The 12790-nt window shown below is 39.4% G+C and overlaps 1 protein-coding gene across 1 annotated transcript in view; it reads left to right on the top strand.

Moving 5' to 3' along the window:
- LOC110474874 (amine oxidase [flavin-containing] B) overlaps positions 1-12790 on the top strand; it is a 50205-nt gene that overhangs the window by 15076 nt on the left and 22339 nt on the right. Inside the window, exons 2-3 of the mRNA XM_021538643.3 lie at positions 2410-2504; positions 3337-3474. Coding sequence (XP_021394318.1) covers positions 2410-2504; positions 3337-3474 — 233 coding nt within the window. The remainder of the gene's footprint in view (positions 1-2409; positions 2505-3336; positions 3475-12790) is intronic.

Here is a 12790-nt window from a genome sequence, read left to right as displayed (position 1 = left end):
ACATCCCTCCCCCTGCAGAGGTCAGATCTGCTGGAGGATGGGCATGGATGGGGCAGTGAGATACAACGAGCCTGATCCTTCCCTCAACACTGTTCTGGTTTTTGTTTTTTGCTTCAGGAAAGAGGAAACTCTTGTCCATCTTTAACAGGTCCATGTGTGAATGTGGCAGGGGGTGGGGGAAATAAACATTGGGGAGTGACTAGTAGGTGCAATCAGATGGATGAAAGGTGCAGGAGGAAATGAGGAGGTGGTGCCTGGGCTGCCAATCAACAGCAGTTCGGTGGAATCTGGAGTTTTCCTTTCACAAACTTCTCTGTTGGTTCAGCTCCTGGGAATAAACTGCTTTTGTTCCCAGCTGCACTGAAATGTTTATTCATTAGATTTCAATAAAGAAAGTCAAATCTCATATCCCTTAATCAGTGTTGGTAACTGAATGGTATTAATTGATTACTCAATACCTGTTAGCGTGAAAAGCCAGCAGAGACCTTCAGTGACAACAGCCTTCAGTTAATGCATTCGTTCTGTAAATTATTAATAACTAATATTGATCCTCTCCCAACTGATGAAGTATTTGTCTTTTTTTCTTTAACAGATAAGCCAGATTTATTTAGGAATTTTGTTGCTTATTTTTCTCCAGGAGTCAGTTTCTCCTTGCAAGTTGTTTGAAAGGATTGTCCATGTTTACATACCACAGCTGTTTCTGTATTATGTTCTTCCTTGGTATCTTCAAATATTTTTGAGTGTAGTCAAGGCTACAGATCCAGCCAGATGTTTTTGCAATATAATTTCCTCAGTAGGAAGTACAGAAAGACCTTTATCAGTTTCATTACTGGTTTTCTCACCAATACTTATGTGAAAGCCCAAGATAAATAAGCCCATGAAACTAGGAAAAAAAAAAAAAAGGTGGTGGGAGGGTATGATGTTCTAATGGAAACATCTGCAGCTGTTCTTCAGAAAATGTCAAATTCTTCAGATAGATAAGTCTACACTATTATTTTTTTTTTCCTTTTTAATTTTTTTTTGTTCAGATGGGGAAAGAAAGAGCTTAACTGCAGCACATTGCAGCAGTTTCACTATGGGGCTGGGAACATTCTCCTACTCCCAGTCCACGAGTTGGTGACCAGAATGTTCTGTAGCCTCTCCCCAGGACTGCTATATTTTCTTCATTTTCATTTCATTCAGTCCTACCATGTTAGCTTGGACCATCTGTTTTTGCTGTCAGTTCTTTTTGCCATTTCTTCCACGGCTGCTTTCTGCTTGGAACAATCTGTTTGGATGACAACCCAAAAACTGCATGTACTAGGACACACAGAGGGAGCTGATTGCATTCTCATGGTAACAAGGCAGGGAGCCAGAAAGAGTAGATAAATTACGATGTAGGAGTGTGGCTTCCAGCCTGGCCTCTTGCTGAACTTTATTCAATATATCCTGTTGGTTCAAAAGGATGATACAACCTGCTAGAATATAACTCTTGTCCTACTAGAAATTCACATGTGGCCAAAGTAAGCACCTCGGTTTATTTAAATCTCAGTTTGTGTGCTGAAGTAAAAGGCAGAGATGATCTCAGGAAGTTGAGAGGTTGTGGGCTGGATTCCCTCCATGTGCACCCTTTCTAGTTCTCTTCATTTCCACAGCAGCTTGACACACCTGCTGCAGGGCTTGACTCTGATATTTTCCACTGTAATTGTGAGGATTTATGACATCACAACTAAAAAGAGATATTGCCTCCTCTGTTTTTACTGTTCCTTCACTTGGGTGTCTCAGCTTTAAGAGTCACAAGATGGAAATAAAATGTATTAAAAAATGGATGAGAAAAAAGCAATTTTTTGGGGTTGTCTTACCCATACTTTTAATTCATGTTGCCACACACAGCTGCACATTCTGTCTCTTAGTCAGACCATGTGTTCTTCTGGAGATGAAACCTCTGACCTGACTGTGTGGCAACTTTGCTACTGTACTTCAAAATATTCAGAACTGGAAAGCAGAGACATAGAACAAGTGTCAGCAAAACCTCACAAATTTAGGACAATCCTAATAACACTTGTTCCTTTTTTGTTGTTTTTGGGGTGATAAAAAATGAAATGTTGGGGAGGACAGCTTTCTGTTTACAAACAGTAAAGTTTTTCAATTCTCTGCTGGCTGATGCATCAGAATTCCTGAGCATGTGGTGCAAAACTTGCTCAGCACATGTAAAATAGGACAACAAATTGTTTAATTAGGTGGCTTCAGTTCCTTTTAATGATTACTGGGTCTTGAGGGTTTTAATTCCACCACCTCACCACTCTGGCTTAGTGTTTGAATGAAAAATTGAGGATTTGGATGGACACCTATGAGAATATTTACATATCAAGTCACAAGAGCTGTGCAGTGCAGATGTATGCTATAATTGCCTTTCTTTTTCTCTTTTAGGTCTCTCAGCAGCCAAGCTACTGACTGAGTCAGGCTTGAATGTGGTGTTGCTGGAAGCCAATGACAGAGTTGGTGGAAGAACTTTCACCGTAAGGGTAATTATCCCCAGAGCCATTTACATATTCATGCTTACAGTATGTGCCGTGTCGGGGAAAGTTTATAGGGTACCAGCAGGTGGGAAATTTCCTGATACTGTACCAATAAGAGGAGGGAAAGACTGGCATGATGGTGGGGTCATAATATTTCTGTGATCTTTGGGCTCTGGAGTCACCCATCTGGGAAGCAGAACACAATGAGCTAAGTTTCAAATTCATTTCCTGGGGAAAGACACTGCAGAAATCTCTATGGAAGGAACACCCATGAGGCCAGCCATGCTGTGAACAGTCTTGAGCTGAACTGTTGCATGGCCCATACAGAATGGTGTAGGGCTGGTTGGGAAGTAGAACAACTCCCTTCACTCCATTCTTCTGCTCTGTCTTGATGTGGGACATCCCCTCTCACTCTCTGCCCATTAGAAAATCTTGCTTGTGCTGCTTCCTAGGATAGTGTGTTTTAAACTGGTCACTGGTGAGATGCCTGACTGAGCAAGAGCTGCACAGATGTCTCTGACTTTCTCCTCTCTCTGCCTGCCAGGCTCTTTCCTTTTTTAAGGCTGTAATGTAACAATGGGTAACCTATTCTGGTTATGAGTTCCAAATTATAATCAACATGCTGGTTTTGAACTCAGTAATCACCAACCAGAGCTCTACCAAAGAATTTGTTTTCCATGGGGAGAAGAATCTTAGCCAAAATGCTTTGGGAGTATTTAATTTAATTTCATTCCTCTAGATTGCTCTTTTAACTTGAATGCTATTTACAAAGAGCTTACCTCTTTTGGTTTTGGTTTTTTTCCCTTCCCTTTTGTGTGTGTTGTGTGTGATAAACCAGAATAAGCAAGTTAAATATGTGGACCTTGGAGGGGCTTATGTGGGGCCAACACAGAATCGTCTCCTGCGGCTCTCTAAAGAGTTGGGGATAGAGACATACAAAGTGAATGAAGTTGAGCACCTGATTCACCATGTCAAGGTAAGAGATGCTCTCAAGCTGCTGCTGTAAAACATGAACGTTGTAGTGCTGTCCTCTCTCCTTGTTTCCCACTCTTGCTGCAATAGAGAATGCCTGTTTGAGTATGCAGCATCTGAGTTTGTTGGTTAAAAAAATAAATGTGTTGATAATGAAATCACCAGCAAATTGCTATGCTAGTACAAATTATGACACACATATTTATGTGTGTACCCCATGGGTGCATCCTGTTAGCTCATGCTGTGGCTCAGGTTAGATGAAAGATCTCAGAAAACTTCCTTGTTTTTTGAGAGTCACAGCAACTCTGACTCTTCCGTGCAGGTCAGCTCTGATATGCATTGCCCAAAGTATCTGAAAATCCCTTTCAGAAGTCCTGGATGTATCTCCAGGGGGGGCTGAAAGTCTCTCAGGATGGGCTTCCTAAACCAGTGACAGTAATTATGCCAATGAAAGAAATGTGAAAGGCTGTGTCTAGTTTGTGCTGATGGGGAGACTTAACATGCAGAGCAGCAAAATAGTAACTGCAAAAGGCTCTGGGAATCACAGTCTTGTGGAGGCAGATCTGAGCCTCCACATGGTCTGAAATAGAACAGATATGGCAAAGCTGTTAAAAAGCCCACGTATTCTCAGTAGTCATTCTCCAAAAGAGCATCCTTTCTCCTTTCCTGATACAGACCAGCGCTGCACTTGCACAGAAAAGAAACTTTCCTTTTCAGACCCAAGGAAATTAACTCTGGGTTTCATTGTGTGCTTAGGAAAAGCCATTGTACAATGACTGGCAAAATATTTGTAGTTGATATTTGATCAAAGGTTAAAGACCTTGACAGTTTTTAAAACAGCTGCAGAGAGAAGATGTCCTGTCATGTTTTCCATTATTGTTTCCACTCAATTGTTATAAAAAAGAAGAGTGTTCTCAAAGTAATTGTAATTACCATTTCTGTGGTAGAGCTAATGATACTTCCATGCTGCTCTGTTTTGTGTGCCTCTGGCATCATCTTCAAAGCCAAATTTTCTGTTTGCTCACAGTATTTAGCCTTCAAATCCTCCCAAACAGTGATAGGATGTCATACCACGAGGGGAAACACTTGATATGGCCAGTCAGGATGCCCAGCTTTTCAGGGCAACCTGTTCTAGCATGGTGGCATTCCAAAATACTACTAGAAATCAGTTTCTTGAGGTTGTTCCCAGTCAAGTGTTCAAAGTCTCCAAGGAGAGAGATCCCAGCTGCTGGCTGAGTACTCCCAAGCCATGCTAAGAACCTAAAGGTTATATGGAAATATTTTTTATGCTCAATTACCTGTAGGAACTCCTGAAGAGAGGAGGGAGACAACTGTGTGCCAGATCTCCCTGGTAGCCAGGCAAGAGGTAAAGAGAAGAGATAATTCCACACTCAACAGCCCATCCTTTGCATTTTGTGATTTCATTAATTTAAAATAATTTATTTCCATTTTTCTCCTGTGTTTATCATTAACATAGTTGAAGAATTACTCACAGTTAAATAATCAGAATGTGAGCACTATGTAATAAACATATGCACTGGCTAAATTTTTAGCATTTCATGTATCTTCAACACATTCCTTGCAGGTTTTTGAGCCATGGGACTTGTCCATGGTTTCCCTGAAAATGAACAGTGCTTGTGTGCTCCTTGAAATCTAGGCAGTGCTCCCAAGTTGTAGATTCAAACTACACAAAAGGCCGTGTTCCCTGTGTGAATTTGAATTCACATGCTGACCCAAGCTTTGTGACTGTGGTCAAATGTAGTTAAATTCTGGACCACAAAATTATCTGAGCCCAAAGAGGCAATGAAACCTAAAGGTTTTAATTCTTCTTTTGCTGCACAAAAATCAGGCATCACAGTGCATCTTGTAAAATCAGTCGCTGTTTTTACTTATACCCAAAGGCAAAATAAAGCCTTTCATAGTTAATTAAATTCATTTTAGAGGCTTTTTAATACAAGTAATATATGCAGCTTCTTTGTACTACAAAATTAAAAGAATTCATTTTGTTGATCTCTGGGTGGGTCTTTGCTAATTAGGCTTTACTAACTTGATTGGGTTGCATGGTTCTTTTCTCCTTTAATCTTTTTTAATGCTAGGTTCTATTGTGAGATTATTTTTGGTCTTGCTTATATTACGTGTGATATCTTCACAGAAACTCAAAATTATGTTTCTTGCCCGACATTTTTTTATTTTCCCTCCACTTGTTAAGCAGCCTTTTCCATGGTCTTTGAAAAGAGATTAGTATGTTCTTTTCATTTTTGTAAATAGTGGTTCATCAGCCTTAGTGAGAAAATTAGTATAGCTCTGTAAGTAATATTTTGTAGGCAAATTGCTGCTTGAACACCATTGATTTTTCAATAGCCTAACTGAAATTAGGTTCATAAATCCAGATTTCAGAAGCAAAAGCAGAACTGCCTGAGAGGTCGTCATCTCCTAACACTTCTCCCAGTGGACAGGTAGGCAGATGTAAAATCTATGAAAATGCTTCTTAAAATGAGATAACAGCTACCCAGAAGAGGATTCAGGGTCCTACCTTAGATATGCAAATTTGCAACTTTTGCAAATCGTGGTGTTTATTTTCCTCACCAAAATGACAGCTTTTGTCTTTTAAAAAAGCAAAGCTAAGAGCATATAGTCATGGTAACTTTTACCATGTAACAGTATCTGGAAAGACTGAACTATGAAAAAGTGCCAATTATTGTGGGGGTTTAATTAACAAATTTTCCTTGTTAATTCAACTGTACTTCACTCCTGTGGAGTCTCATTAGCTGTGCCAACTTTCTGCATTTTAAAACACGAATTTACCATATTTTCAGTTGTAATGCAGGTTCATTCTCCAGGATAACTGTGGAACTGGTTTACTCTGCTATCCTAAATCTCTGTGAGGAAACATTTCTTTATGTGAATGTCTTGCCCAGTGAATGTTTTTACATGATTGCTTCATGTGCTGTGAGGATGATCCACTCTTTGTCCAGCTGTGGTGCCAACTGAACATCCTCTGATCCTATTTTCTGCCAGATCTTTTTATGGGATAATGCCATTGATGCTTCCTGCAAATTCCATATTATAAGAAATGGTAGAAACACTTGTTCCTTCTAATCTCTGTGTTGTCTCAGGGCATGCTGTGACTAGTGCCAACAGCTGGCTGAGGTAGCTGGCTATTTTCACAGCCTGTTGCACCTGAAATATTCCCCATGTGGTTATAATTGGGCTGTTTCTTTAGCACCAAAAAGGCCCCATTGCCATCCTGGGGGTCTTTGAGGTTAAGATATTGGAGGAAACATGAAGCATCCCCTCCCCAGTCACTGGAAGAGTTCTTGACAGTGACTTGCCACCACATCATTATCTCAGTTAAGTTCCCTGTAAGAGGATGGAGTTTCCTCATGCTCATCCCTCTGCCAGCAGCACTGCCTGGAGGTGTCTGGATGCATGACATGCCCACTTGAAGTTTGGCACCACTTTCATACTAAGATAAATAATTGACAGCTCTGGAGAGAGTGATAATGTGAACCCTGCCTGCAGCACCTCATGCAGGTGAATATTTAATCCTATGCACACAATACTTTTAACCAGCACCCCAAATTTGCACTGATTTTGCCAGGTTACCAACTGATCTACAGTAGACTTGCAGAATAAAATTTTACAGCCCTCTTGAGTGTCACTCATTTTCATCAGTATTGTGCTTATTAAAATGCACTTTGCAGTGGTCTTGTTCATTAATTAGAAATACGATGGTCATGTTGTATTGGGATTTAATTAACAGCTGGATAAGTGACTGCTGTGTCTAAAGCTACAGAATTTAGTGGTGTTTTTTCTGTGATATAAGCACTGAAGCTAGGCAATATGATTTATTTAAGCTGCTCACCTGCCTTGTCTGCAAGTCTAAGGGCAGTATCTTCTGGCATAGTCTGTAGTATAGAACGTAACTGCTTAAATGCATTTTTGAATGACTGGATAAAAGTGCTTTCATTTTTCTTTGTATGTCTCAATTTGAGTGCAGTGAGAGAATGGAAAGATTGTGGACACAGTAGCTATCAGTTTAAATGAGGTGAAATAGTCTTGTGTCTTTTGTTTTCTCTCCTTTTTGGTGACAATTTGTGAACAAGAATTTGGAGAGCTGAAAAGAAAACATCTGAATGTTGAAGAAGCTGGGCATCTGGTGTCTTGAAAGGGAAACCAAGTAAATTCAAAGACACTTAAATTGCTGCAGGGCCTTGATAGTGTCATGTGTCATTACTGGAACACTGATCTATGTTCCTTTAACATTTTACTGGAGAGGAGGATGCAGACATTCCTGCCACAAGATGCTGTGTCATTATCACGCTCACTTGTAGCTTCAAAAGTGAGTCTGAGGTTGACCAGGCTCAAATTGGTGAAAGCATCTTCCAGAAGGGATGTCCTCCAGTTGGAGAATGAAGAGCAGCTTTTGGCAGGAGTATAGGAAAAGCTGGATTTGTTTGGTCGCAGTAGACCTGCCCTGTAAGTAGAGGGGCATCTTCCCTTTTCTCCATTTTCTATTTGCAAAAAGAAATCTTCTAATTAGGACTTTTTAAATGAAAATATAGATATTTGTATTAAAGCAGCTTAAAAGAAGCAATTATGGACAGCAAATCTGCAAAGTGATCTCTGTCAAGGGGGGCTGTAAAGCAAGGTGTTGCAAAGGGTATTTATTGATCAGGAAGATTGAATGGAAGGCTGGAAGCTGTGATCTAATGGTAGCATGAGGATGAAAGCAGTAAGAAAAATGAACTGTGAATAAAGTATGCATTTCTTAATTAAATTTGAGGGGGAAAAAAAAATCTTCCTGAGTCTTAGCTTTTCCAGACTCCACGGTCAGTTCACGAGGAGACAAGGCAAAGGACTCATGTTCCCACCTAGATTATTTAATTGAGGCTGCTGGGAGAAAAGCTTCAGTTGCATCTGATTGTAGAACTGATTTTGTTTTACTTGAGAGGCTGATTAATGTCTACAGTAAAACAGGATAAGGGAAATGTATATTTAATACTGGAACAACTGGCTGAGCATACTGGGTTTCACATGGCTGTAAAATTTTATGTGAACTTTCATACTTTTAGTGACCCCAAAGTCACGTTCTACATAAACCCAGTGTTCTAGCTGTGGGACAGTGTGTCTACTCTGTTGTGTTGTGGTCAAATGCTCTTTTAAAGGCTTTCTTTCAAATGAATCCCCACTTTTCTTTTGTTTTCATTTTCATGCCCCACTTATCTGTTTTTAAAAGGGAAGGGAAATTTTTCTTAAGACTAATTCTAGAAATACTGAATAGTTTTCAACTGATTTTATCCATTTCGTTGACTGGTTTAATTTAGGTGTTGAAAGCCACATACAAGCTCAGTATCCAAGAGTATTTAGAAATAAAGTCCCTATAAATCTGTGCTTCATAAGATATGTTAATGTTTTTTCTAAAGGTGTTTTTCAGTGTCTGAAAGCAAAAAAAAATCTCATTCTAGTAGGAAGGAGAGTTGGTTAATTATTTTCAGAGCTGATTGGAACAAATAATTATGTATATATGTAGTTATATATAGACTTTAAATTCAGAACAGATCCTCAAGATCCTCAGTTTCACTTTCCATATCACTTTGTTGGTGTTTCTCTAATTCTGTTTTTTTTAAGTATGACAAGTATTTAACAGATTTCATGACCAGTGCAGCAGAGTAAAGATGGACTTTATTTCCATAATAAAACAGAAATAAGTTAGTCCCAATTAGCTCCTTTCCTTTTCAGAATGCATATTTCAAGCCACTGTGTCTGGCTTTGCAACACTTAAAATGGAATTAGTTTTCTTAATGAAATTCCCAAGATGTGTTGGCATGCACAGCTGATGAAGTCAAATTACATATTGAAAGATATTTGGTGAATATTTTGGCATATCTTAATGTTCTAGCTTTGCATCATCAGTTACAAGGCTTTATTTTTTTTTCTGCTGCAATTATATTTTCTAACCTACAGATTTTACTACCTTTAGAATATCTCTCAGTATAGTAGCCAGGTGAGCATTTGAGATCCTGAACAGTTTTGCAATGAAGGGAGCTTTATTGAAGCTCTGCTCTGTTACAGTTTCTAAGTAGCTTGTAAAATCCCTCTAATTTTGGTCCAGCTACTTGCCATTTTTAAATTGATAATTATGATTATACAAGAGGCTTAGTCTCAAAAACATCTTGTTAGATGTTATAAATTAAAAACAAAAAAATCCAAACAAACAAACAAAAAAAAAAACCAAAACAGCAAACAAACACCCCCCCCCCAAAAAAAAAAAAACCAACCAAAAAGTATCCCCCCCAAAAAACAAACCAAAATTATACTTTTCCATAAGGCAGCAGATTAGAAACAAGCATCTGAGACAGGAACAGAGTTACAGCCTGAAGTGATGCTTTTCTGTTTCTGATTTTCCTTGTCACAGCTTGGGATCTTATGACTCCTAAGCTTTGTATGAATGACATTTCTGGGATTTTAAACGGAGAAAACAGGGGCTGTGTGCTGTACCAGTGCTGGGAATCAGCAGAGGGCACTACGTGCCAATAAACCTGTGTGGCTGTGAATGAACATGCAGCGTGACAGTCTTGGTGAAGTGAGCATCAGTTAGTCCAAGGTTTAGATGGTTTAGCTGAGGGGAATATCTGTGCTCAGCGAGAGCTGACTTTATTTATAAGATGTTTATTCTGTGCTATGAAAAATGCATGGATCATTGTCACCAGGGGCTTCAGTTCACAGTGCTGCATCTCACTCTGGCACTACCTGGGTGTATAATGTTTAGGGGAGCCTGAAGTTGTCCTGGGCCTGCAAAAGCAGGTTTTCTCCTGAGAATCCCACTCTGCATTGAGATACTGATATTTCCTGGCAGTCCTTTCTCAGCCAAGCATTTTCTCACTGTCACCTTCACAGGAGAAGGCATGTGAGATCTGGTCCCTGTGCCCCCCTGAGTGCTGGGGCTGATAGTCAAGGGGCTACTGATATTCAGTTGTCATTTTATGGGATTTTCCCCCCTGTAATAACCCATTTCTTACGTCAGCTATTTGAACTGAAACAGACCTGATATATATAGAAATCTTATTTCTGCACGACTTACGTAGGTCCACATGTTGGTTGACGTGAAGCAGATGGCTGAGGAAAATCTAGTGGGAATTGTAAAGTTTGTGACAAACATTGGGTTTCTCATTTCCCTACTGGTTTATTCCTGGGACAGCTGGGTTGCATGAGTTTCCTCCCTTTAATTTCATCTTCTTCAGTGAGCTTTAGCCCCCACTGCACCAGCAGCCTTTGTGAGCAGCAAGTGGTCCCTGCAATGGCTGGTAGATCTGAAAGTGCTGATGCTGCTGCTGTGGCTTTTTTTGGAGCATTACAAGTGGCATCATGAAACCATGTCTAAAATTTTATATGCAAATAAAAAAGGGTAAGAAATACTTCTGAGCATCATAGAACTGGTGTTGAAATACCGTGTCAAATGATTGGAAGGGATGGTTATTGTTGGTGGTTTTATACAGCTCTGATTTAGTTATAAAAACCTTTGAAAAGGAAATGTTTTGTGCATCTTGGGGCATGCAAGTTCCTTGTTATTCTTTAGAGATTACACACCACCAGGAGGCACAGAGAATGCTATTCCCAGCAAATAAGCAAATTTTGCCTAACTATCAAAAAGGTTTTTGTGTTTGCAGAAATGCAAATTTAGCACAAGGGAAGCTGAAATGTTTTGGTTTGTTGGTAACTACTCGGAGCCATCTGTAGTCTTTCTTTGCTGCTGCTAATTTTGTTTCTGTGTAGAGCCTAGTCTGGCAGTCTCTTCTCAAACAAAATTCTGATTGACAGCTCCTGGAGTTTTGTTTGTGAAAAAATAAGGATCAGGCCTTAGGAGCTCTTGAAAGTAACTTTCACAGGAAACTCGCTAACTTTGATGGCTGTTTTTATTTTTTTCAGGTAGAAGTTTGTTCAGGTGCTTTATGAGACTTACCACCCCAGATTCCTACACAAGAGACATACCCAAGGTTTTGCTTTTGGCAGTTCAAAGCAGTGAAATAGAAGAACAGTAAGACAGAAAGATGGTTTGTGTGTCTCTTAGCCGTGCACTCATGAGGAAGCACCGCAGGGAATTCACAAGATTTGAGTTAACTCAGAGGGGATAACTGGCTAAGGGTTGCCTCTGGCAGGCCAGGAAGCTCAGAACAAAATCAATAATTAGAATAACCCATTTTGATGCTGTCCTGGTTTTCTTGAGCACAGCAGTATGTTTGTTTCATAAACCTACATTTGGGAAATAGATAAATTTTGAAACCAAACTGGTAAGCTCTGGCTTTGGAATACTTAAAGGATGCTGTCACTAATGAAGGCTCCAAAGTGCAGAAGAAGCCACAGTAAAACTGACTTTTTGAGCCATAGGGCCAGTTATGGTATTTTAATGTGCCCCAAATGTCTAACAGATAATTTCCAGCATGGTTGAGATGTTATCACGTGGACAGGAAAGCACTTGGTCTGAGAGGTTTTGCTCTTCTCTCCCAGCCCTTTGGCAGCCAAGTATGAACTGATGTGTATCCCAGTATAAATTGATTCCATGTGAAGAGACTCCATAGTAATACCCAGATGTTCATGCTGGCACTGCATGCCTCTGATGAAGAAAACTTTTTCTGTTCATCTCCATCTACAGGGATATATTTTCCTGATTCCAGATTTTGTTTTCCTGATTCCAGTATTTTCATACAGTTGGGTACAAAATATGTAGAAATGCACTTTGATTTCCTACTGAATGAAAAAATAAAGACCACGCTCCATTTTCTGGGTGAACTTGTGCCATAATGTCCATCCTTAAATTGGAAATGCTAGGTTTAGTGGAAGGTTTTCAACTTGGTGCCGTGGCACATGAAGTGACTGGAGATCTATTCTGGCTGTGACAAAACTTCTGATTGAAAACTTCTAAAAATTTGATTTTGGCATTATAAAAAGCATAATTTATCCTCCAAAGCACTGTGGAATTAAATTGTTGCCTTGTAGCTACTTATTGTCTGTTTACCAAAGAATTAAATTCTTTCATCTCCATTTTGCTTTCTTCCTAATTTTCATTGCCTTGGTGTTTTTGACAAGGATTCCATTAGGGTCTTCTGTCCATAAAGACTAGGTGAAAAACCAGTTTCTTCTTCACTTTTGCTGACCTGTTTGAGATTTTTGTAAACTAATTTTCTCTTATTCATAGATTTGATATTTTTCTTACTGATTTTTGAGTATCTTTCTCTTTGAATTGAAAGTCCTCAAAGTTATTAGACAAAGTTATATCTCATTTCAAAGTTATATCTCATTTTGTTATTTCTAGACCAAGT

Source organism: Lonchura striata, chromosome 1 (assembly GCF_050655825.1).
Source record: "Lonchura striata isolate lonStrDom1 chromosome 1, ASM5065582v1, whole genome shotgun sequence".
NCBI lineage: Eukaryota > Metazoa > Chordata > Aves > Passeriformes > Estrildidae > Lonchura > Lonchura striata.
Note: the sequence above shows the minus strand (reverse complement) of the source record. Positions and strands in the feature narration are given on the sequence as shown.